Source organism: Magnolia sinica, chromosome 1 (genome assembly GCF_029962835.1).
Source record: "Magnolia sinica isolate HGM2019 chromosome 1, MsV1, whole genome shotgun sequence".
Classification (NCBI taxonomy): domain Eukaryota; kingdom Viridiplantae; phylum Streptophyta; class Magnoliopsida; order Magnoliales; family Magnoliaceae; genus Magnolia; species Magnolia sinica.
The window spans coordinates 124,214,991-124,242,100 of NC_080573.1; the positions used below are offsets into that span (position 1 = coordinate 124,214,991).

General features: G+C 37.7%; 1 protein-coding gene across 3 annotated transcripts; it reads right to left on the reverse strand.

The window, feature by feature from the left end:
- Nucleotides 1-1,039: 1,039 nt before the first annotated feature.
- LOC131256775 (subtilisin-like protease SBT6.1) lies at nt 1,040-27,110 on the reverse strand. Of its 3 annotated transcripts, none has more exons than XM_058257819.1 (10): nt 26,339-27,110; nt 25,136-25,264; nt 24,503-24,655; nt 21,195-21,311; nt 17,753-17,937; nt 10,673-10,936; nt 9,519-10,590; nt 2,690-3,214; nt 1,796-1,856; nt 1,040-1,443 (listed from the first exon to the last, which is right to left on the reverse strand). In XM_058257819.1, the coding sequence occupies exons 1-10, from the start codon at nt 26,879-26,881 to the stop codon at nt 1,349-1,351; spliced, it is 3,144 nt and encodes a 1,047-aa protein (XP_058113802.1). In that variant the 5' UTR covers nt 26,882-27,110; the 3' UTR covers nt 1,040-1,348. The 3 variants fall into 3 exon arrangements, with proteins under 3 accessions (XP_058113802.1, XP_058113811.1, XP_058113808.1); XM_058257828.1 differs by having other exon boundaries at nt 9,519-9,936; nt 26,339-27,109; XM_058257825.1 differs by lacking the exon at nt 21,195-21,311.

Genomic DNA, 27,110 nt, shown 5'->3' on the forward strand with positions numbered 1-27,110 from the left:
TCCCAACTCAAGTACTTACAATATGGATTTCTTTTTTCTTTGCAAGGAAATGGTGAGCGCATCATGGAATGGACGATCATTCTCATTCAACTAACCACAGGAAAATTGCAGATAATAAGGGGAGTCCAATGCATCCTAGGGCCCTCAATAATTACAAATTACCAGCCTCAGCATTTGAAATGAGGGACGTTCGCAGCCCAACCCAAAAAATGGTCCACAAAAGCAATGTCACAAGCAGACATTTCAAGGTTATTCATTAGTCATATTGTCGTAGTTGTTTGGTCAGTAGAAACTGTCATTGTTTCTTTCCAAGAAATGATCATATGCAACCTAGTTGTTAACAAACTTTTTTTTCCGGCTTGTGTATCACTTCATTGGAACATCCAAGCCATGAAATGAGTGAACCAAACCATGATGATCACCTGGAGCAAAAATAGGAATAATCCACTAAACTGATTCAGATCATCAGAAGTATTTTGATTTCAGTGGTGAATGACCTGTCCTAGTTTTCATCCCAGATGATGTTTCTGATGCCGCCCAGTTATGCTCAGTTGGAAGTCATCCATCCACCTTTTTTCTTTGGTAAATTATGGCTGAGCTAGGTGAAACAGACTGAATTTTGAGTGAGAAGATCTAATTAGTGTGGCCCACCTTTGATTTCTTTCATTCACCAATTTATCAACCTGTCTTTGGGTTTCCATATTTTTTTACCTCAACCAAATTTGATTTGTTGAAGGTTTCACAATTTATTTCAGCCATGCTTCTGCATTTGTATAATTTTGGCTTTGTGAGGGGAAGGGCTAACCTTACTTGCCTATGGGATGGCTTACCCTTTGTTTATTTTACAAAAAAAAAAAAAAAAAAACCAACAACAACAACAACGAAGAAGAGTAGAAAATAAAAGAAAGTGGGTTTAAGCAAATTGTCCAAGGACGATGCCACCATGTGTGCAAGCACCATGTGTATATATGATTAAGCAAATGGTAATTGGAAGAAAATAACATAGGAGATGACATATGATGATCAAACATGCCCCATGTAAGTGGAAGTTGCAATCTCTAGGTGTTTCCTCTGATTTAAAGTACATCTGCCATCATTCATTCTCTGCTCCCCAGCAAAGCAATTGAATTTTTATCCTGCCTGGGGTAGTTTTGACATGCCGCACAATGATATGATTAATTCCAAAAATTCACCCGATCAAACATATAAAACACTAAAAAAAAAAAAAATAGAGCTACAACAATTATAAATACTATTTGAGGCAACACCAGAACAAGCACCCCTGAACTTCTGATGAAACATCACTGAGTCAGGCATGGCATGGCATGTGCTCTCAAGTATTTTAGGACTACAACAAATTTGCAAGACGCCCTGATGCTGATCCTTTTCTCCGTCGTCGTCGCTTCTGTCGCATTCTCCAGAAGCTCAAAAATAGCAAAAAAACTGAGGGAAAAAAGTGGATGAATTAATATACAGCAACAGAAAGAAATGATGAATCTTCAGGAATTCAGATGATTGTGGAAACTTAGTTATGCACACATTTAAGCCGTGCATAAGGTGGCTACCATCATGCAGATAATCAGTGGGTCAACTCACTGAGAGGCCCACTGCCGTATGTTGCATGTGGACTTTACCAAGTTATTTTAAACCATCCACTGTTCTTGTACACAGGTAGCCTGCCTGATGAGTGGATAGGCCTTGTTTTTGCACCACGTCATCTACATGTTGGGGGCCACATCATGCACAGCTCTGGTGTGTCATGGGTGGGGCGAGTGAGCCTGTGGTTTACATTTACCTGTACCAGTAACAAAAACGGGCAGAAGCCACTGACTTGCTACTAGCATGGGCATATCGAGCTGCAAGCAAAAAAAGTACATTAAAAACCTCTTAGGAACATGTTGATAGACTTTGAAAGTTTTGTGTGAAAATCACACCGTTTCAGGAACCGGTTGCTAAATGATTTACATAGAGCTAGACTCTTAGTATGCTGCATGCGTAGTGGATGCATTTATATGTACAACACGTACAGTGGATAAGTCGTCACCATCTGAAAAATGTGCATGACGCACATAGTAGCCTAATCACTTTTATATGACCCAACATCTTCACCCCAAAAGATGCAAATTAAGGCTTGTTAAAACTACAAAAGTTCTGTGGAACATTCTAAAAATGAGACGCCCTATTCATTTATTTCATGAATGCAATTGGTAGAGAAAGAAAAGAGCTCCTGCAACTTCGAATGAGAGGCACCCTATTCATTTATTTCATGAATGCAATTCGTAGAGAAAGAGAAGAGATGCGCATGTACACACATGCACGCGCGCGCGCGCGCTTGTCTTTTCTACTTATGGAAAGATGAGTACAACTTCACTCTATTGTATTACCAAGGGTTACACACGCACACGCACATTCATTCTTTTCTAATTACAAAAAGACGAGTACAACTTCACTCTATTGTATCACCAAGGGTCATTGTATTTCTCAGTTAGCCGACCCCAAATAATTGGGATAAGGCTTAGATGATGATAATGATGATTATATTTATCAGTTAGAAATTAGAATGGTCGTAAATGGCTTCTCCCTTCACCAACTGAAGTAAAAAATAATAATAATAATAATAATTTTTATTTTTTTAAAAAAAAAAAGATGAACAGAAAAAGATCCAGGTTACATAATTCCAACTCCTTACCTCATCACTGTTCAGCAAACCCAAAAAATCCATCGTTTTGTTGAATTTTTTCCTGATAATGGTTGCAGACAAATTTCCCTCCTTCTCAGTCAATTTGCCCCACCCAAAGCCGGAGCTATCTGTTGTCATGTTCAAATCTACCCCCAAATCCACAGTGGGATATCCCGGTAATTTCCTGTTTCTCCCCATCACTCGGAAACCATAACCTTTTGTTCCCCAAACCTCAAACCTAGAGTCGCTCCGGCAGATCAACTCCTTACCGACAACCGCAGAATACGTAGAGAAGTTCACATCGGTTCTGCGTGAAGGCAATTGATTGTCATCTTCATGGAGAGGCGAATCCTTTTTAGCTGAGTCAGAGAAAAGAACTGGGTCTTTGATGTTTCTGCTAGTAAAATCAAGAATTTTCTTGAGGAGCCAATAGCAGTTGGTCACCATATGGCTGCTGTCCAGACAATTGGAGTCCCCATATACTACAATCCGGCCCTCACCCACCTCCACAAGGCCAAGAACAGAAGAGTCAACCTGTAGGAAGACCAAAACTATATTTCATATATCTGACAGAAATAGAGTAAAAACATAAGAATTTGCCTTTGGCATCCACACAGCATGTTTGCAGCTGGGAAGCAAGGCAATGCTTGTCCAGGCCTAGACCATGAGCTATAATCCTGCAAGGACTTGGGCCCATAACCAGCCTACTTACTGAGGACCCAGGGCAATTGTTGGAGCTAGAAACCCAGGCCAGAAACAGCGCACAGGCCTACAGGTTCAGCCCAAATCCAACTCCGAACAGACTAGGCACAGGCTGGCCTGGCCCAGTTAGAACCCTATCCTCAGTTAAAAGCAGCAGCATGAGGTGGGAGTAAAAGTAGCAAGAAAAGGAAGAACATAAAGCTATTTTATGACTATAATATTGTTTAAAGGTATTTCTAATGGCTTTTAAAACTATTTTTGTGACTACAATAATCTTAAAGGTTCTTAATGACTAGAATAATCATAGGAATTGTGGGATTCCTAAGCAAGAATTGCACCCCAAGTAAATAGTTCAATTATAGACATTCCACACAAGGTTCAAAACATTGGCATCCGAGCACATATTATGTAATGACCCGGTATTTTGGTGTGCATGCTTACACTTGCATTCATCTAAGCATATATGCATAAATCCATCCAATCATCCACACATTCATAATTTGTGCAATGTGTGGCTATTGATTCATGCGATAGATTTGTTAAATATAGATTTATGTAATTAGTAATTATACGACCTAGGGTGTGTGTGTGTACATTCACTCTCGTGCTCACAAGATCACCAGGTAAATCATAATCTAGCTCAAATTTAATTGTTGAACATGTACTAAACCTACTTGATCATGACCCATGACCTGTGTATCAAAACCACCCAGTTAAGACCACCTAACTACACTAAAAATCTTCCCAAATAGATTACTCATTTGTACGTCAAATCAGTTTATTCTAAACATTCTAAGATTGAGCTATGGTGACTCATACCAAACCCATAAAAGTTAGAGATCAATCCATATTCATTTGACCCACGACGCAATCCTCACTATAAACTTACATCACTAATGACCATTGAACCCATGTGACCTAGATCAGCCCTTTGAGTCATGTGATAACGTACCTAAATCGTCCAAAACAACCTAACCAAGAAGATAGACCAATCCATCAATTCTTACCCTTAACTGAAGTGTACAAATCCTCCAACTCCATCAATCTAAGCCGTTCATTTGTTGGACCATTGGACCAACCCATCTCAAAACCCGCTTTATAGTTATCTATCCATGAAAGTGATTGTATGTTAACCCATTGATACGACTAGGCTCCTAACCGTCCGATTATCTTAACCCTATCTCATCATCTAACCATACACGCACTCGTATCTACCAATAGAATATTTACATACTTGTTTTGACCCATAGGTAGCCATAAGCTATTAAAACGCATCGCAGCCATTGATGAGAGATTGTTTGGCAAAATTAGGCTCGTTGGATAGAGCAAGTAAAATTGTGGTTGGGTGTCAAGTTTCATTCCAATTGGATGATCAAATTTGAGATTTGTGTGTGAAAAATGAAAAGAAAAAAGAAGAACGCTTGAATATCCACCGTTGAAACATTCATGGGGCCACATAAGTTTTGGATCAGACTAATATTTTTGTTTTTACAGTTCATCCCAGTAGGAGTGACCTTATGAACGGTATAGATAGCATATAAACATCACGGTGGACCCCAAGGAAGTTTCAACAATAGGCATTTCCCTACCCACTTTCGCATCATGCGGTCCCCTTGAGTCTTAGATCTACGTCATTTATGGGCTCAGGTCCAAACATGATCCAACAAGACGGATGGGGTGGATTTCTCATTACATCGTGGTGGACCCCACCTAGCTTTACGTCGTAGAAAGGCCCTACAAAAGACTTCCACAACCAATCCGCATCCCACACACCACTCTCCATCTCCTCCTTTGTCCCATCTCCTCCAATCCCGGAACCCACCTCTGATCTCGAATGTCCAAATTGTGGGACCCACCATCCCAAAGCCCCGGCATTTCTGACTCTTCAAACCTCACTGTCATGAACCCACTGCAACGCCGACCCTCCCTATCCTTTCTCCTACTTCGGTGAAGAGCGGCTGGAGAATGAAAACAGTCCCAGCGACTCCGCAAGAACCCATCTAATCATCATCATCTAGACCATCCATCATCTACTGTTCCCTCATTGAAACCAATTGCCAAGAAATCTTGTTGTTGCGAGAACCGAACTGCACGCCATTACACCATCGCCGACAACTCCTTCGTTGACTACATGCGACAACAGAAGGATCCACTTCTGGAACCCACCGGCTTCACTTATCAAAACCATCAAAATCATGGGCCCCCAAGGTTCCTCTCGACCATCAGGACCGTCCAACATAATTAGATCAGCAAGATCTATCAGGAATAGCAATTCTCCATTAAAGTCGACCATTTGACAAACCAAGAAAACCCATCACCAATTGATCTAGACTGTCCGAACCAACACCTAGTATCCTTCAATCTTACGATGTTTGCAACCAACATCTGCACGTTGTCTCCTTCGTTTGCACATCACAACAGGGTCACTATGCTGTTGTAGTATGAAAAGAAGAAGAGAGAAAGCTCGCTGGCGAGAGAGAGAGAGAGAGAGAGAGAGAGAGAGAGAGAGAGAGAGGAGGGTTGTTTCCACATGGGTGCACAATGTGCACCGAGCGTGAGTGAAGTCTTGTGTCGGGTTCGAGTTGGGTCTACATACTAATAAGTGTCTTTCCTTTTCTTTTGAAATTTCATACTTGCTAATCTATTGCTGAATTTTTTAATTAAAATAAATTTTCAGATTTATAATTGGATTAAGATTCAATTTTCAGAATTTATTTAATTGATGTTATTAAAATTAGATTATAACTTGAGTTAAATTTTGAATTGTTGAAATTTGTTAAGTAAAAAATTTTAATATTGAATTCATTATTTAATTTAAATTCGAATTTTAAATATTAATTAATCCAAATTTTGAATATTATATCATCCAAATTAATCCGAATTTTGAAATTACAATTTATTTGATTTTACTTATGAAATTTTAGACTTAATTGAGTAAAAATGATTTTTACTAAAGTATAGAATTAATTCAATATAAATTCCAACTCAATGAAATTTATTCTATTAAAAATTAAATTTTACATGATTTAATTAAATTAAATTATAAAGATTTGACCATAATCTGAATTAAATTCTGTTAGATTGTAACTAGATTTAAAATCTGAAAAAAAAAAAAAAAAAGAAACTTATCGATTTAACGAATTTTGTCAAAACTTAAATTTTAGGTATGAAATAATTACATTTGGAATTTAATTCAAAATTTCCTATATCTTATTAAATTAAAACTCACATGTTAAATTACATAATTCGGATTTTAACTTAACTAAAATTTTCAGATTTAGAATTTTAGTAGAATTTTCTCAAGAACTACTAATAGGAAGTTAAATTAATTTTAAATTGATATTTCTGAAATTTTAGTTTTGTTAATTAGTTGTTGATCTTAGAAGTATTTATAAATCTCTGAATCTTATAAAGAATTGTGAACATTATTCTAAGGGTAAGAAGATGTGTGGTCTGTAAATAAAATTACGAATTTAGTATTTTATACCTCTAAATAGAATATTGATTATGAGATTGAATTTCATATCATATGCATGTTATCATTGACTAAGAATTGAGATTGAGATCACAGGTTCTTTGCGTTGGGTTATTCCCTAAGAGTATCAGAGGTGCTCTGCCTTGGGTTCCCTAAAAATATATCCACGAGTGCTCTGCCTAGAGATATTCCTAAAAATAACATGGTGCTCTACCCTCGAAAGACCTAAAGGTATATGCACGGGTGCTTTGTCCTTTAAATAGAATACTGATTGTGAGATTACATTTCATATCATATGCATGTTATCATTGACTAAGAATTGAGATTGAGATCACAGGTGCTCTGCCTTGGGTTCCCTAAGGGCCTGTTTGGATGCCTGGAAGTTGGGTAAAATGTAAGTGACTTACAAGGAAGTCACTTACAGGTGGTGTTTGGGGGAGGAAATTCACTTGTAAGTCACTTACAGGCAAATCTTCCAGGAAACTGTTGGGGGCTGGGGGGTGAGAAGTCACTTCCCTGTAAGTGACTTACAGGCCCAATGTTCGGATTTTTGAAAAGAGGGAAACAATGAGAAATGCACCAACAACCTACCTACAATCAGCTCTCTCTCTCTCTCTCTCTCTCTCTCTCTCTACAATTGTCGTGGTTGCTAGGTTACAAGCTTCCTTTTTTTCTTTCTTTTGAATCGGGCCTGATTCGATGATGCCATGACAATGGGGACCACCTAATGTATTGATATATCCACACTGTCCATTAGTTCTACAATCTCATAGTTCTTCTTGTTATTACTCTATATTCGGTGAGGCCATGACAGTGGGGACCACCTATTTTCTCAAAGTCGTTCTTCTTGTTATAAATCCGACAAAGAACCCAATCATCTAGCTACAACAAAAGGATTTCTCAATGAGCCCAATTAAAATTTTCCCTTAGTTTCCTACCAATTCTTATATTGAGTTATTACTCTATAGTATAGTTATTTTGAATTTGTGGGCCCACTTTTATGGCCAACTTGATGATTGGTTTAGCTTGAGAATTGGCTTAAATATTTATCTAGATGGGCTTAACAAAATTGTACATTTGGTGCCAAGGTTTTTTTTTTTTTAAATGCAAGCATAACATTTTGAAATGATTCCCTATGCTAAACTTGGTTCGATGTGAATATACAACATCTTACCTTTAACTTACAGATTACCCAAACACAAAAACCAACTTGTGACTTACAACTTACATCCAAACAGGATTACCTGTAAGTGACTTACCTATAAGTCACTTACAACTTAAAGAACTTACAGGCATCCAAACAGGCCCTAAAAGTATATTCACAAGTGCTTTGCCTTGAGATATTCTTAAAAATAACACAGTGCTTTGCCTTGGAAAGTCCTAAAAGTATATGTATGGGTGCTCTATCCTGGACAGTCCTAAAAGTAACATGGGTGTTCTGCCCTAGTTTATCCCTAATAGCACACAAGCACAAGAGGTTACATTCATTTAATTTATTCATGGATAATATCTCTTTGATTACGGTATTTTAATTCATGATCTTACCTTCTCTATGCTTTAATTCGACCATATGTCAATATAAATCTAGAAATTTCAAATTTTGGAACGGATATGATCCAACTAAGCTTGTGTAAGCTCACCCCATCTTGGGTAACATTTCAGGATGCAGAGTTAAGTCAGGGAGAGAAGTGAAGTGGAGACCTAGCTATGTATCTAGCCGTAGTTTTCTTTCCTAGTTGTATCCGATGTTTAAAAAAAAAACAAAAAACAAAAAACAAAAAGAGTTCAGTGAAAGAGTGGTTTGGATTTCGGAATATTGGAAGATTTTACTTAACAGATATATTTTATGAAAGTATGAAATGGTGTGGTATAATATTTGTGAAATAATGGTTGTGAATGCTTAAATCATAAATCAGGACCTGCAATACAAAGTCAGGTCTGGCCAACTCAGGTATCGGATTTTTGAGTGTGACACATCGGCCAGCTCTAAAAATGATATGAATCAGCATGCCTAGGTATGTATCAGTTGAACATGCTTTGTATCAAACATCATTGTGAAATTTGCCCGATTTAGTCCTGTATTGACACAATACAAAAATGCATCACATATTGGTTTCCCCATGAGCCCAATACATGTTGACATATATGATATGTACAGGATGGATACAATATTATATCGGCTGATATATTGATACCTAGTTCCAACCAAAAGAGGGGGAAATAAAAAGTTAAAACAGAAAGAAAGAAACGACATGAGGAAGCATTGTGATATTTGTATTTGGTTGACTAGACATTGTAAAAATCTATTGCTTTTCGCAAAGTCTATTTCCTATATTAATATTATGAAAAGCTATTTTTCCATATTTGAATGGCTTTTTCACTAAAGTGTTCAATCAATCCTGTAAGTTTAAAAGTCAAATACACACTCCCCTTGGAAATAGGAAGTCTCTGAAGACACTTTCTTCTGAGCAGTTCTTTAATAATTTTCCAATACCACAAGAAATTTCTCATTTCAGAAAACACCAGAAATATTGTTGTATATATCATTATCAGAAATCATCCTCATAAGCATCTAAGCCTTATCCCAACTAATTGGTGATGGCTGCACAAATCCTGTTCCGCAAGGAAACTAAATATTCAGACGGATTCAGGCCTCCTCACCTTGGTCATACCAGAAGCCTGTAATATGTTCTGTGTGGCGCCGCTCTCTGAGCTGTCCTGAAGCTGGAAGCTATGCAAATACCCACCTCTTGGAAACTTCACTATATTTGTTCCAGACGCATAATGACTTGGCTCATCATCAATGGAGAAATCCCCGTTCAGTATTTTATCCCCAAAAGCAATCCCAAAAGGGGCCAGAAGGTCATTTATTGCAGGGATATTTGCACCTCCGGTTACGGGCGTCCACCAGCTCCGTGTGTTATCATCGAAAAATCTCATCTTCACCATGGTGTCCACATTATACCAATCAGCAAACATTACCAGTCCCAACCCACGATTGAGGACATCATCCCTCAGCTTCTCAATCTCTTCCACAAAGTACTCATCCTCAAGGTCCACCATCAGCAGTGTCCCATACCTAGCAGAATCAAAGCATGTCAGAGGTGATCCAAGTGTTTCCACAAAGTATCCAGCATCTCTCAGCATATTGAACATGATATGGAAATTAGTATGCAGGTGGTCGCCATGCCAATCCAGTATATCATTACGAACATCCAAAGAATCCCTTGGGATGTAACCAGGTGGGTATTTAATGCTGTGGTATTGATCCCACAAAATCCGTTTCGATCTTGGAGGAGTCGGAACAACTCTTAGTTTCAGCCAGAGCACACATGTACTCCTTCGTGGGGCTTTCTCTCCATTAGGTGATGGGCTGTACACTCTCACCGTTACATTGCCCTCAATCAACCCTGAAAACTGCGCGCCTTCGTCCTTGATTTGCATGTGTAGTGCTAGAAAACCAGTCCATGGCCAGATGACATCCGAGTATGTAAAGTGAACGCTGAGCAGGTTGCCCACCTCATCAAAAGGCTGCCACGTTGGAGAATCTTCAACATAGCCTATCACTCCCATGCCATTGAGAATGGTAGCATTGTAGATAACAGGCATGGCACCGGCATAGAGTGGCTGGCGACAGAAAGGCCAGGAATAAGGGCAGTCTGTATAGTCAAGAATACTGGGGAAAATACTGGCTCTAGGCTGGTAGCTTTTCAGAATTTCATATGACTCTAAGCTGACAGAAAACGAGACAATTAGTGCTATTATCTTCTATTGAAAGCAAAGTTTATGGAAATGTCTAGAATAAGAGTACTTACAGGTCAAGTCTGCCTGCACCCTGCTCATACATGTTGGGTCCAGAAAGCTTGGCAGCTCCCTCAACCAGTGCTTGCTTCATACTTGCAGGATTTAGAATATCTTTCCGGATGCCTTCGGAGATGATGCTAGTAAGCAGACATACAACCCCCGCAACCACTGGACTTGCAACACTGGTACCTGAGAGGCTTTTGCAACCTGTGCTGATCTTAGAGCCCATGATATCCCTGCCATATGCGACAACATCTGGTTTCACACGGCCATATCTGCAAGCATCGCTTTTAGACTATAAGTGTACAATCACAAGAATCAAACTGAACAGGAGTTGCAAATGTCGACTGCCAGGGTGAAGAAAAAGAGCATCACATGCGCGTTTAGTTGTCACATGCTGATTGGAACATGGCAATATCCAACTAAATGGCTATCAAAGGCTTCCACATGCATAGGATCCATTTTTCGTATTTGTGGCCTAAACAAAATGAAATGTAGCTCAGGGGTGGGAGTGATGCAAAAGCAGTCCCAACTCCTAATAGCTATATGAAGTTTGCCAACCCCAAACACACTAGGCGCAGCACACATGCCAACCAGGCATGTCTGTGAGACATCTACAGAGAGAGCATAAAGTGGCCCCCACCATGAAGAAGATCAAAACAATCCAACTTGTCAGCTGGGTTTGTCTTAAACATTGAATGTGGAATGCTGGGAAGTTTTAAACATCCATTCTTTTCAAATAGGAGTGGTCCACTTGATGAGTGGCGCAGACTGATTTCTGCAAATGATCACCTCATGGTGGGGACACCTTATGCAGCTCTCAGATGCTCCACACACTCTCAAAGTTGGCACATATGCTGTGTAAAGGTATGTGAAAGATTTCACGTGGACCTCATACTAATATATCTGTACCGCAAATAGAAATTTGAAATGTCCCATCATGCAATAATAGGCTGTTGATTGCATATTATGACCATAATAAACTGCCACCAAAATTAGATTGAAATCAGTCACCTGTTGTTTTCTCACACATATAGCAGTTAGATTTGTTGAGATATTTGTTTGGCTTATGGATTGAAATATTTGAGAAGAGATTGCACTCTGCAGCTCTTGGACTGCCAAAATTTTGCCAATGCAGAACTTCCATCGCGTAGTAGATAAATGCTAGAAGATTTTTCCAAGTTTTGCCCTTTGACTGCTGCTCAGCTTCTTCCAACCATTCATTTACAGGACACTGAGCAGATGGACGCCATGTCCATTTGGCATATTTTTGGGCTATTCCCATGGTCAGGGCCTCTCTGGATTTCTTTGGATAAAAAAGCCTTTCATCACTATGGAATAAAAGCCTTTAACTTGTGTGGAGTGGAAGACAGGTCAAGGGGAAGTAGCCAAGTATATGAGAACGTGAGTATCCTTCCCAATGACAATAGTCAACAATCATAGCAAGGCTCATTCACATCAATTTCTGAAATCACCATGATATGGGTCCACCTCTGTGGACTACAGATCCAGGCATTAGAGCAATATACATGTCCTGAAACATCAGGACCCTATAATTCCTGACCCTATAGAATCCAATTGTGAAAAGTTCATTGCAATGTATAGGTGAAGTTCTTTCCGTCTCTTCCCATCAGTCAGATTAGCACAAGGGAATTCCCTGTCTAACTTTCACAAGTATGATCGTATGGGCGACCCTGACAGTCGACGCACTTACTATCATTCTGCGTGCACTGAATCCCTTGACGACAATCGCATTCTTATCAGACTATTTCATAAGAGCTTATGTAACACTCTGAATTTCGTAACCTGAATTTAATACTCGTTTTCCGAAATCTCAAGTGTTTAACCTTTAAAGATAGCCTACATTTCACAATATTTCAATTATCATTCCAAAAGGTGAGCATCGCAGCGGAAGAAAAGCAAATCATGCATAAAGGGAAAGTCCAAAATATAAATTCCAAAATATCCAAGTAGCTACCCATATGTCTTATACAGACCAATGTCTCAAGTTTAAACAAAATACAAAAATAAAACAACTCAACACTAAAAGGAATCTAAAATGAGACGGATACGACCCTGCATCAAAATCCTAAACCATGTCAGCATCTAAAATGCAGTTAGTCTTGAGCTACAAGATCATCCACCTCCTCATGAGACGGATACGGCCCTGCATCAAAATCCTGAACCATGTCAGCATGTACCTGTCCATTATCTATATCATTTGCACCAACTAATTGTTTTTCGATTGCGTCAATGGCTATCCCAATGAAGAACACCCCCCAAGATTTACCAAACCATGATAATAGTTAATCATAGTTTACAACTATAACACAAGAATATACAATATTTCATCCACACTTCGCAAGCACAATATAACAAGCTATAATTTTCAACTTATAATATGAATATTCATTAATGTGAATCTTGTTTAAATGCACGGATGCGCATCAATCTGCGGATACACATCCAGCTAGACCAATAAATATACCTTTCAAACAGTCAACCCATTCATGTGAGAGAATGAATTTTTCAAACAGTTGACCCATTCAAATGAAATAAGGGTTGTTCGAACAGTAAATTGGTCTTTTAAATAGTCAACCAGGCAGTTGATAGCGCTCACATGCCATGTATGCATGATTAGTCATTCCTTTTATTAATCCAATTTAGCAAACAATCCATTTATGTAAACACTCAACAACTAAACCTATCATGATACAAAAAGTAAAACTTACCATAAAAAATATCCAACAAATGAGGCTTCTCCCAAAAGCCACATAGCAAAAAGTCCATTTAGGGATATAAACCAAAAAAAATTAACCCAAAAGCTAATCTCCAACAATAAAGTGGCAAATCCACAACAACGATCCGAAATCTCCAAGTGGCAAACCAAGATGCACATCCATCCAACCTCCAACACACACACACACACACACACACACACACACACACACACATGTCATCAATAGCAATATACATATAAAGCATTCATCACAACTAGACTAGAATAAATAAATTTTACAACTAATTAACTTAAAGCATGTTAGAATTTATAACATATAAAATTACTAAAACTGAAATCTATACATGTAAAGAAATCATAATAATTACATATGTACATATAAAGGAGTACTCAAACTGAAATAACCTTATAATTGATCTACTATTAAATGATAACAAAGCAAAGAGAAAATTAAATTAAACTAAACTATCAAATTGAAATTAACATTTGGAATTTTATCCTATAATTAGATCATACATAAATAAGAAATGATCAGTAGATTAAACAAGTACGAAATCAATGGAACTAAACTAAACTATCACAATAATGAAAAGCTTGAACGGTGTATCTCACCTTCAAATCGAATCCGACACAACTCAATCCAAAATCAAATAGAAGCCGACTAAAGGAAAATCTACATGCGAAAAATGGGAACATTCAATTCCTCATGATATAATCCAAATTTAAAATCAAATAACTTAATTTAAGCTTGAAGTAGAATCTTTTAGAAATCGACTCACCTATATGATCCGACTCGACTCGGAATCAATTCAGTCCAAACGAAAGAAAATCTAACCAAGAGATGACTCTAATTCCACAATAACACTTATAATCAGTTAACTACAATTCCAATTAATTAAGAATTTAAGCAAAAACTTTAGAATTTACTCACCTTAAACGCTTGACTCGATTCGTCCGGCGCAACCTCAAACTTACCAAATCATATGTTGAAATTACTGGACCGAATCAATTTGAAAACTGGGGCCCCCAATGATAGACTTAGCGAGTAACCAAGTTAACTCGACAACCACCATAAGATTCCGAATTCAAACCGGATGTAGATCCCTACTCCCTTCGATCTTCACCTTCTATCTTCTCTTTTCATTGCGCCTGTTGGTAGTCCGACAGAGAATCTAGATGACCAGACTCGTCCAGACTCATCTCCAAAAACAAGCCAGACTCGCCTAGTAACTCAATAGCGAGGCTCAGCCGAGTTAAGTCAATAGACAATCCTCTCCTCTCTCTTCTTCCTCTTCCTTCTTCCTTTCTTTTTCTTTCTTTTATCTCCTTCTTCCTCTAGAATCTAACCAGAGAACGCCTAAGTTGCAACTGTTACAAACGTTGCAACCCAGTACCAACAGAAACTGTGAGCCGACTCAGTAATAGAGCCAATAGTGACACAATTGTTACAACTCGATGGGATGCTTTCTCCCGCACCTCCCACCTACTTTCTCCTTCCTTTCCTGTCTTCGAAGACCCAGCAGCAAGCTGGACTTGCCCCAGACCCTAGGATTAACTCAAATCTCTTACTGAGTCTCAACAATGAGTCACAAACTCGACAACTCCGCGATCCACCTCTCTTCTCTTGTTTTCTTCTTCCCTAACTCTCTCTCGACTTTCCTTCCTTTTCTCTTGACTAGAGCATAACTCGGATTCAACCCGTCCTGGTGTTAAGTCAACACGACAGTTATGTCCATCAACTCGCCAAATTCCACACGCAACTCACTCTCTTCTCTCTTTCTAAGTTAGGTCATAAAGACCCGCTCTCATGACTCTCTCTCTCTCTCTCTCTCTCTCTCTGAAATTTCCATATCTAAAAAGGGATGCCCTAATGAAAGAGGGCCATTTATAGCCTAATTAGGCCTGAAATCATCAGGTTCTAAACACTTAGTGTCGGGTCGTTCGGAACCCGGCAGTGCACGAGTTTGGGCACTAATTGTGTTCAAACCCAATATGCGATCTTTTGACGGATTACTAAGATCAGTTTTTACTTAAATTTTAAAGTTTTTCCTTAAATTCTTAATTAAGTGGAGTTGTAGCTAACTGATTATAAGTGTTATTGTGTAATTAAAGTCATCTCTTGTTAGATTTTCTTTCGTTTGAACTATATTAATCCCGAGTCGAGTTCGAGTTAAAATTCGAATTAAGTCGGATTGTAGAGGTGAGTCGATTTCTAAAAGATTCTGCTCTCAGCTTAAATTAAATTATTTGATTTTAAATTTAGATTATATCATAGGGAATTGAATTTTCCCAAAATGCATATCTACCTTCAGTCAACTTTCATTTGAGTTTAAATTGAGTTGTGTCAGATTCGACTTAAAGATGAGATACACCCTTCAAGCTTTTTATCATTATGGTGGTCTAGTTTAGTTTCCTTGATTTCATACTTGTTTAATCTAGTGATCATTTCTTATTTATGTATAATTTAATTGTAGGATAAAATCCTAAATGCTAATTTCAATTTGATAGTTTAGTTTATTTTAATTTCTCATTTGCTTTGTTATCATTTAATAGTAAATTAGTTATAAGATTATTTCAGTTTGAGTACTTTTTTACATGTACATATATGATTATTCTGATTTATTTACATGTATAGATTTCAATTTTAGTAATCTTACATGTTATAGACTCTAGCATGCTATAAGCTAATCAATTGTGAGATTTATTTATTTTAGTCTACTTGTGTTGAATATTTTACATGTATATTGCTATTCATAACATATGAATGCAAATGATGAGATATGTATATTGGAGGTTGGATGGATGTGTGGCTTAGTTTATCACTTGGAGATTTTGAATTGTTGTTGTGGATTTACCACTTTATTATTAGAAGTTACCTTTTGAGTTAAACATTTTTATTTATGTCCTTAAATGGACTTTTTGTCATGTGGCTTTTGGGAGGAACTATTTTTGTTGGATATTTTTTATGGTAAGCTATACTTGTATCACAATAGGTCTAGTGGTTGAGTGTTTACATAAATGGATTGTTTGCAAAATTACACTAATAAAAGAAATGCGTAATCATGCATACGTGGCACGTGGGCGTTATCAGGTGCTTGGTTGACTGTTTGAAAGACCAAGGTACTGTTCGAATGACCCTCATTTCATTTTAATGAGTAACTGTTTGAAAGACTTTTTCTATTGCATGAATGGGCTAACTGTTTGAAAGATTAATTCATTGATCCAGCTAGATGTGCATCCCCTAGCTGATGAGCATTCCGTGTATCAATGCATTTAAACAAGATTCGCATTAATAAAAATTCATATTATAAATTGAAAATTGTACCTTGTTGTGTTGTGCTTGTGAATTATAGATGGAATATTGTCTCCTTGTGTTACAATTGTAAACCATAATTAAAAATTATGATAGTTTGGTAAATCTTGGGGGTGTTGCTCACTGGGATAGCCATTGATGCTATCGAGAAAAAAAATCAATTGGTGCAGGTGATATATCATATATATAATGGACAGGTACATGCTGACATGGAGTAGGATTTTGATGCGAGGGACAAATGGTCGTATTTGACCCAGGAGGAGTTGGATGATCTTGTAGCTCTAGACTAGCTGCATTTTAGATTCCTTTCAATGTTGAGTTGTTTCAATTTTGTATTTTATTTAGACTTGAGACATTGATCTATATAAGCCCTATAGGCAGCCACTTGGATATCTTGGGATGTATATTTTGAATTTTCCCTTTATGCATGATTTACTTTTCTTCTACCGCGATGCTCACTTTTTGGAATGATAATTGAAATATTGTGAAACATGGGCTATCCTTAAAGGCTGACACTCAAGATTTCAGAAAACGAGTACTAAATTTGGGTTACAAAATCTGGGGCGTTATAGCTTAGAAGGACCAAATTGCAGTCTATGGAAATCCTAGGTCCTCAAGCGTTCAGATTCAGATTTCTCAAATTGATGGACAATAACAGCATCCAAAATGCAGGAAAACATGACATACATTCAGGCCAACCTATGCATCTAATAGAGACTGGGGAAAGGACGGAAAATGCTTGATACCTTGTACATCTCCAACTACAATCTACACCCATTTTACATGGCAATCAATTGATAGGGAAGATAATGATGAGTTGAGAAAGTATAAAAGGGACACAGCTCTATGACTCTTTTCTTTCTACCAAACCAAGAATTTCAGACCTTAAACTGCAGAAAACACTGTGACTAGCTGCGACTGTAGACAGTGAGTCAAGCCAATTTACTTTTTTAAAGCTTTTAGATAAAAGTAAAACCTAGCTGGAAGCCAATAATAAGAATACAACTAAATCCAGTAAAAGCAAATGAAATAACCTACCCATGGGGAATCTCCCAAGTGCTCATGCCACGTGAAGAAAATGAGGCTATATGATCACTGTAATCGATGCCACCGACACCAATAACATCACTTTGATCTGCTGGGTTATTTAGGGTACCATATAATGGCCCATCATTTCCAATAGCTGAAACCATAATAATGTTATTTGCTGTCAGCTCCCAAACCTGTGTGACAGTTTTAGCCATATTAGATGTCATTAACATTAGTCCAAATTAGAATTTTTCGGCAAGGACATTCATACTGATTTTCTTTTTTTAGAAGAACATACTTAAATGTGAAATTTTCAGTAATGTGATTTTATTTTATTTTTTTATTTTTGAGGACATCCATTCTGACATGTGAATGAGCAATGTGAAACATGAATATGAAAATAGGTGGATAAAATCTTTACAAAGGAAGACGAAACAAACAGTTCTAGTGCACATCTTCATACAGCTCAGAATCTCAACTCTTGAAGGGAATGCATGCAAAATATGGGCTTCTTCAAGGTTAGAATAAAAAGATATGTTGATAAGTAACATGATGCCGTTCTTGTCTTGAAAGCAATTAAGAGCAAGCATTGTGAAAATTTTGTATATATGACTGTTCCTGGAAGGAAGTGGATGCATGGAGATCCATTATGAAGTATCCTACAAAGTCATTGTGCTAATGAAGTAGAAAGTATACTTCATGGGACATCTTTCAAAAAAAATACCTTTATGGGACCATATAAATAGAGCAGATTCCCGTGTCAAAACTTAACAAAGCAGCCAAGAAGCATCCAAAAAATTACAAATAGTGACAGTGACACTGATGTCATCATCATCATGGCCTTGTGCCAGCTATTTGGAGTCAACTAAAATTGTGGCACATTGCTTCCAAGAAATGTTTGGCAAACGTTAGACAAATGACTGCCTGGTAGAGATAAAGAATTACAGATACTATCATCGTCACTACCACCATCTTAGCCTTCTCCCAGCAATTAGGGGTGGACTGATAGCCTAACTGCTAAATCCTCAAAATAGCACAGCCGAAGTTTTAACATTATTTGGGGAAGATATACAAACTAACGAACTAACATAGTCAGGGAAGGGGAATTACAGTTGAGGTTTTAATTCTTACAGCGGGAATCAAACAACAATCACATTTCTTTATTCTTTTCTTTTTCTTCTTCCCCACCTCTTGGGAATCTATTAGTGGTCTGCTTGTTTCCACAAATAGAAGAACTGAAGAAGCCCACCCAAGGTGCTACGTATCTGTTACGATACGCCCATAAAGGCCGATACGTATAGGTAATGGCCATGACCGTTACGCAGTACAGGGGTGAAATAGGGCAGTTAGTTTTTTAGGACTGTATTGGACGCCGTTACGATGGCCGTAAAGGCCGTACGGGGCATAATAACCGTTACTCCCTTAACAGTCGAAAAACGGCCACTTTTTTTCTATTTAAATCAAATTTTCTTCTCATATTTTCACTTTTCTCATTCCAAAAACTCCCCTAGGTCATTTTACAACAAATTTCGATCACTCTTACTATAGTTTTTAATATTAAAACCGTAGATTGAAGTGGTTTGAGCAAATTGAAGCTCCAAGGGCCACTTTTTTTAAAATAGAAAAAGTAGTATTTTTGCCTTTTTCTGATATCTAGTTCTAATGCTTTTGATTGTGATGTATAAACATTAGAGATATAATCATGTTCACAAATTCACTAGACAGCCCGATACAATACTCTCACCAAAGAGTGGACCGTTACTCTACCATTAACATGTTCAAAACAAAAAATGAATATATATTTGGAATATTTACATTATTCTGGATTTTCTAGATATTTTTTCAGAATTTTTTGGACAAAAGAAAATTTTCAACCGTTACGGAGGTCATAACGGTCCTTACACCCCTATATCGGCCAATACCCGTATCGGTAATGGTAGTAACTGTTACGGCCACCGTTACCGATACAGAATACCTTGAGCTCAACAATATCCTGGAGTCAAATGGATGTAACTAGTAATTCTAAAAATCCAATGGTTTACAAAACAGATCTTGTCATGCAGGACAAATGAATCCCATCAAAATGATTGATGTTTAAACTCAAATCCTATTTCCAAGGGGTTATGAATCATATGATAACTTAAAAAATAGGCTAATAATTTTCATGGTGGATGGTTTCGAAGTTTATTTTAGATGCATCGAAGGGAAATGAAATGGAATTGCAGGCAACATTTGAGTGGACTCTTTTGAAGGTATAAATGTTCAAGATGCTTTATATAGTTGATCACTAAATGGTAATTCCATGAATGAGTAAAATGATGGAACATAGTTTATTTGGCCTCATTTTTTAGATTTATTTGGCCTCATTTTTTAGATTTTAAAGCGACTTGATCCAAATTTTACAATCCTTTAAAAGAGATCTTAGCATCTAGAATCCAATTTTACAAATTGAAACATTTTGTGCCTTCCTTGCTCCTTTTGTATTTAATTTCCAAATATTGGATTCACTGACTGCTTCAACCATGATTCCTTTATATTGTGAGCGGGGGCTACTTGCGGATCCGCCTGAGCAGAATGTTACCCATGAGATTCTATTGTTTAGCCCTGCCCACAACTTCTTCATTTCAAGGAGTCCTTTTTCCTACTCCCTCTATATGTACCATGGCAATCATTGTGCCCCAGGGCTTAGCCCAGCATGATTATTGAATAATCATCAGTGAAGACTGCAGAGGCACAACCAGAACCATGGGCTACCTTCTCAACGCATGCAGGCTTGAGTAGTCATCTTTTAGTGTAATGATATGATTGTGGTTAGCAACTATATTCATTTCCATCAAACAATGTTTAACAGTAAGTAGCAAATGAAGTTGAAACGCTAAAACATTATGCTGCCAGAGTGGTAGCAACCAGATTTAACAGGGCATCCAACAAAATTATCAAGACAATTCTAAATTCTGTCAAAAATAGCCACATGCTATGTTCTTGTCAGCTACAGGTTTATGGTGTGCATTCAAGAACCCTTGCATACTAGTTGCATGCAGGCATGTCAAGCACAGAGATTGAGAGGCCACCCACAGTAACTGTTGATAAAACAAATATGGCAAGAAAACTATGGAAGAGAGAAATGGGAGATGTTCTTGAAATGTCACCCATAATTATGAGTGGGTGATAGGGACAGGAGGGGCTTTGCTTCAGAATGGGGATTGTGTAAGGGTGAGGAGAAATTTTCCCTTTTGCTTTGTAATTTGGCAGGGTGGTTTGTTTGCTTCATTTTTGGGCTTTCTCTGTATTCTTTGCTGCCTTATGGCGCTTTGTTTAAAAAAAATTTGTTACCTCTCAAAAAAATAAAATAAATAAATAAACAAAAAAGATCAATGTGGAAGACAAGATGCTTCAAAGTCTAAAGAACTAGATTACATGGGCACATAAGGCCCCATCAAGGAAAGCTTACCTTCTCCACGAATGGAAGATCTAAATAATCAGGGCCACCGATACTCAAGTTAAGCACATCCATATTTGTTGCAATAGCATAGTTGAATGCATCAAGGAACCATGATGTGTAAGATACCTGCAATTAGGCTGAATACAAGCTTCTCACAATGTTGCCAACAATACACCATCTAAACTAAATAAAAAAGGTTCCAATGCAAAATATATAATTTTGAAAGTTTTAAATGAAGATATATTTGAATAAATAATTTCCACGAAACTTAAGGAAAGAGCAAAGTGTTCTCTCTAAGAAATTAAAGTTGGCATTCATTGGAGACAGTAAACAGCCTTGGTCCAAGTGCATCTCAACCATTGAAACAGTGCATATAAAACAATATATTCAGTTGGAACTGCAAGATTAATAATCTAACAAACATCTCCATGCTTTGTCTAGATTGAAGAACATCTATGGAACATGGATACTTTTTTCCTCTACCAGAGCCATATGCTTATATATTGGTATTAGAGCACATCTCAGCTACACACAATCAACGTGCTTTGGAGATGCATATCATCCAATGCAGGAATAATTTGGTGGATTCTTCAAAAATTCATGAAAAGAAGAAAAGGTTTGACAAAAATCTTTCATTACTGCCAAGATTTCTACTAACCAACTATTGTGTGTTGCTGTTTGGCAAACAATGGTACCCTGGTAGTGAATTGCATGTCCAGCTCCTCCTCTTGATTTAGTTTTGTAATCACAAATAATTCCAATTTCAAATAAGTGCTAAAAAATCCTATCAATAAACAAAACCACACTTAACTAGTTAATTAATCAACCACAAAGCTTGCTAAATAGGACTGCTAAGTGCTTGTTGCTGTTTGGGATACAATGGTGCTCTGGTGGTGAATTGCATGTCCCACTCTATTTCCGCTCCTGATTCAGTTTTGTAATCACAAATAATTCCAATTTCTAAAAGGTTTTTTTAAAAAATCCAATTTCCAAGAAGAGCTAAAAACTATTTTCAGGTGGTGTGGAACCCTCCTTGCAGGCAAAATCTTTGCGATGAAGTGGTAGAAGATTTCGTAGCTCTCCTGAATCGTATTCATTTGTGCCTCCCATATTCTTCCTGTTCAGATAGGATGGTTCAGAGACATGATAAATCTGGTGAATTTTCAGTCCAATCCTTCCACACCTTTCTTAGTAAAGCTCCCATAACAAGAAACAAGGTGCTAACTCAGCATGTTTGCCACTATCAACTTCCCCCTAAGATAGCGGCCATCAGATGGTTGGTAGTAAGAAGGTGTTGATTGTTGATCATTTGCGAAAAAGAGCAATGATTCTTCCTAATATTTGCTTATGTTGTATGGGGAATGAGGAAACGGTGGATCATCTCCCCGTCCATTGCTGCTTCATTGGTTTGATTTGGAGGGACATATTATCTCGCTTCAACGTGGTGCGGGCATCCCCGAGGTCGGCTGGCGAGTTATTGAAAGCTTGGCATGATGTGTGCTTGGGAAAAGAAGGGACGATCCTTTGGAGAATTTCCTTGTTTGTTGTTTGATGGGTGGTGTGGGAAGAAAGGAATGCAGGATGACTTAAAGGGGTTAGTAAGTTGGTGGAGGGCGTGTCCCAAAGGGCTAAAATGTTCATTATTGAATGGGCCTCCACCATTGATAAGATCAAGGGATGTAATCTTCTTTTTTGGGGGGACATAGCTGGGTCGCCACCTCGGCGGTTCAGTGCTGTATTTTTGTTTTCCTTCTTTCCTTTTTAATAAAATCCTAGTTATCTTAAAATAAAATAAAATAAACTCCTATCAATAAACAAAAACACACTTAAATGGTTAACAAATCAACCACAAAGATTGCCTAATTGGACTGCTAAATGCTAAAACAACCAGTCTTCCTTGTTCAGAAAAGTGACCAAAACCCCCCTACAAGCTTTCCTTCTTCTTCTTCTTCTTCTTATTATTATTATTATTTGAAAAGCCTAGAAGCTTTCCTTCATTCCCTTTTATATCTTGCAAAAGACTCACAGGCAGTGAGTTCTTTAGGCACTAGGTGGGTAGGGTGATGAGCTTGACCACCATCAGTGCTTGGCGGTTGCTTGAAGACAATGTGTCATGAAACTCCTGTCAAATTTGGTGAAGGTTTGGCATGAATGAATTATTCTTGAGGGCAGAGGATCTTTTCTTCATCTTACTTGGACAAGAGTTGCACCGAGGTCATTCTAGTAGATTTCATCTTGTGGATACCAAAAAATGATGCAGGGCCATGGAGGCTTTCATTTATTCTCAACAAGATTAATAACCTTGCTTCTAGGCAAACATTTTGTCAATCTCTACCATGTTGAGTTCCAAAGTCGAGTAAAAGAGAAAGGTTGATGTCCTCCAGTGTGCAGCTGATAAAAAAGCTCTAGCCAATCTATTAAAAGCCAGTCCCAAGTTACTTGGAGGAAGGTTAAGATGATTGGTGATGGTGATGGTGATGGTGATGGTGATGGTCATGAATGGTGTAAGACTCAAGTCATGGGTCCCTTTGGAAATGACCTCATGATGAAATAATCAAGATCTCCAAATCCCAAATTTTGTGGATCTCTCCCTCTTCTTCCCTCTCACTCTTTCTTCTTTCTCACCCTTCTTACTTTCTCTTGGCTGGATGAATAAACATAATATTTATAGCATTTTCAAAAACTATGTAGTCGAACTTAAAAGTCAAAATGCTTCTCTATTTCTACCTAATTTTTTACTTTCCAAAATGACATTCTAACAAGGGATAATGCTAGATCAGCACACAGATTTAAATTATAAGTCAATCTATAAGTCGATTCCTGCTTTTAGGAAGAAAGTTTCCCAATTTTAGCAAAAAGATTTCCTGTTTTAGGAAACAGGCAGGAAGTGGTTAAAGGAACAGCTTTTCACATAGAGGAATCGAATACTCAAAAATGAGTTCCCTGGGAAGTATGATACAAGCATACACACAGTAAGTTCAGTGACTGGATGATTAGCACTTAAACAGCTTACGGGTCTACAAGTCTACAACCAGCAACCTAGCCGCTGACAAATTTGAACAGCAGGTCAATGACTGCATGGCTATGGGTTTCGTAAGCACCAATAGTTAAAAGTCCCAATCCACATAAAATCAGTGTGCACACCCTCTTTCATCCAAGCAGGTGGCACAACATTTCTGCTTATTCCAATTTTCAACAGAAATGAAACAGCATAAATAGGAAAGCACAACCATCCACCAAATTGCAAATTCATAATTTACAAGCTTCTGACTCATAAAGATGATCACAAGTTATTCTACAGACATAGTTTGCAGTACCTGGGCATCAGTGAATACACGGAAAGCATAGATCTCTGTGTCCGGAGCAAAACCTAGGCACTCTCCATCTTCACCAGCAATAACTCCTGCCACAAATGTTCCATGTCCAAGATTGTCATTCAGTGTGTCCTCATTGGTCCAATTTGTTCGCTCCTGAAACAATGGAGTCAATGAAATTGACTATTCAGCTAGGTGCTCTATTCTTTTTGTAGGTAAGCTAGAAAGCTAGGCTCAAACATACAACCTCAAGAGAGAGAGAGAGAGCACCGTCCAGTCGAGATATGGGCTTGACCCACCCTCCTACATGCATTAAAAATAGAAAGTACAAGAACACCAAAAAGTAGGGCTGTGAACGGGCCATGCATGGGGTTGGCTTTAAACGTGTTCTTCATTTCTTCTCTTTTTGGGATAAATACAATCTTTTTCCTTCTTTCTTTTCATTTTTGTTTATGATTCATTGAGCATCTGTTCTGATGTCTAACTAATAATCTCAATTCTCAGCCATTGAAGCTAGAACAGCCTAACTAAATATATCTAAATATATAAACATCATTAATAACATGTGAATTATTCAAACACATAAATAAAGAGACCCAGACAATTCATAATCGTTACCCCTGAGAAGAATATAACCTTAATATTGCGGAAGTGAGGATGATTTGCTCGAATTCCAGTATCGAATATCGCCATTTTGACTTTTGCGCCTGTATACCCTTTAGCCCAGAGCTTCTCGGCTCCAAACAGCGATGTAACTTGGGACCTCTATACCATCATAACCATGGTAACTGAGCTTTGTACAGTGCATAATTGCTTTTAAAATGAATAATTAAAAATCGCATTGACAAATTGCAGTAAAATATACAGGCATCATAAGAAACCATACATACTGGATCTAATAAAAATATGAATAGCTAAAAATGAAATACCTATAAATGATAATCACAAGTTTAGTGACTAAAAATACACAAGAAATTTTAAGATCGTGCATTAAAATTCATTATCACAAAAACAATTTTTTACCAAATCCAATGATGAATCCAATGACTTCAAAAACAAGAAAAATAAAATTATAGGTAATAAATTCCATATAATTAGCTACAAGCAATTATTTTCAAGTCGGCAACAAATTCCAAAATAAAATGATACAAAAGAAACAACAACTACATGCACGAAAATTCAAATTAATAGGATTACAATAGTAATGGACTCATAACGCAACATCCAATAGTAAGGATTTTTAAAGAAATGAAAAACACCAGAATTCAACAAAATCAAGTAGTTAGGATTTGAGAAAACAATTTTAATATGAAACTGAATTACAATTAGAGGAGCTGAAATGAAACATTTTTCACAATGACAAGCTCTTCAAGAAAATTGGAAAACTGATCTTCATATAACAGGATTACAAAAATAATAGACTCACAACGTAACATTCAATAGCATGAGACTTATAAGAACTGAAAAACCACCAAAATTCAATAAAATCAAGTATTTGGGATTTACTAATCGAGAAAACAATTTCAATATGAAGCTGAATTATAAGTATAGGTGCTAAATGATTAAGTTTTCACAGTGACAAGCTCTTCAAAAAAATCAGAAAAACCAAAATTCATATGACAAGATTACCGAAACAATGGACTCGCAATGCACCATCCAATAGAAAGAAACCTCTAAGAAATGAAAAACACCAAAATTCAATGAAAACCCGTCTGTAGAATTTACTAAAATGAAACATCTTTAACAATGACAAGCTCTTCAATAAAATTATAAAATAAAAAAATAAAAAAATTTAAAAAAGGAGGTGCATAGAATCACAACAACAGTTAATGAGAATACCTGCATGAAAAGCTTCCTTCCCCAATTAATAGTCAAATTACTAATCCCACTATAAAAACCTCCTTCCTCCCAAGACATCGACGTGAACATCTTCCCCGGTCGCTTCTCCACCTTGAAATCCCCGCCTCTTCCACGATCTTCATCAACAAACAAGCTCCTCGAATAGCTCGAATCAATTGACACATCCTTCACCCTTCCCAATTTCCCAAACTCCTCGATCAGAACCGAGTCCTCAATTGAGACGAGGCCAAAGTCAGTCGGGAAAGCCGCGGCAGGGTTCCGACGCTCGATCCACGCCCATCCCTTCGCTCCGAGGCTAGACTCGAGGTAGATCCGATGGTCGGCAGCAGGACGGTAGTCGACGAAGCGGACGATGTAGTTGTGGCGGGGCGTATCCGGGGTTGGAGTTAGGGTTAGGGTTTGGTTTTTTAGGGTTTGAGGGGGGTATAAATAGAGGAGAGAGAATGAGAAGAGGGCGATGAGGAGAGGAGGGAGGTAGAAGGAGATGCGGGATGTTCGACTTTGATCCTTATGGAAATTCATCGCGTTTTGGCCTTTTCAGGGGTTGGTAGCGTTTCGGGTCCGTAGAGTCCTGGCGGGAAATCCCCTCTCCATTGGAGGGGAGAGTTTCTGCTGGTGATGCTGATTCGTCCTTCGCGTCTTCTGTCGTCTGCTTCGGTGGGGAGAATCGAGTGAGGGAGGGAGAAATGTCAAAAGAGAAGAAATTAGAAAATTTTACAAAGAACTCCATAATTAATATAAAATTTACATC

Coding starts and splice junctions, on each gene's coding strand:
- LOC131256775 (XM_058257819.1), bottom strand. CDS start 26,881: ATGAATTTCCATAAGGATCAAAGTCGAACATCCCGCATCTCCTTCTAC. Junction 25,265..26,338: donor GAAGGAAGCTTTTCATGCAG/GTATTCTCATTA, acceptor ATGATGGTATAG/AGGTCCCAAGTTACATCGCT. Junction 10,937..17,752: donor ACTTGGGAGATTCCCCATGG/GTAGGTTATTTC, acceptor CGATGCTTGCAG/ATATGGCCGTGTGAAACCAG.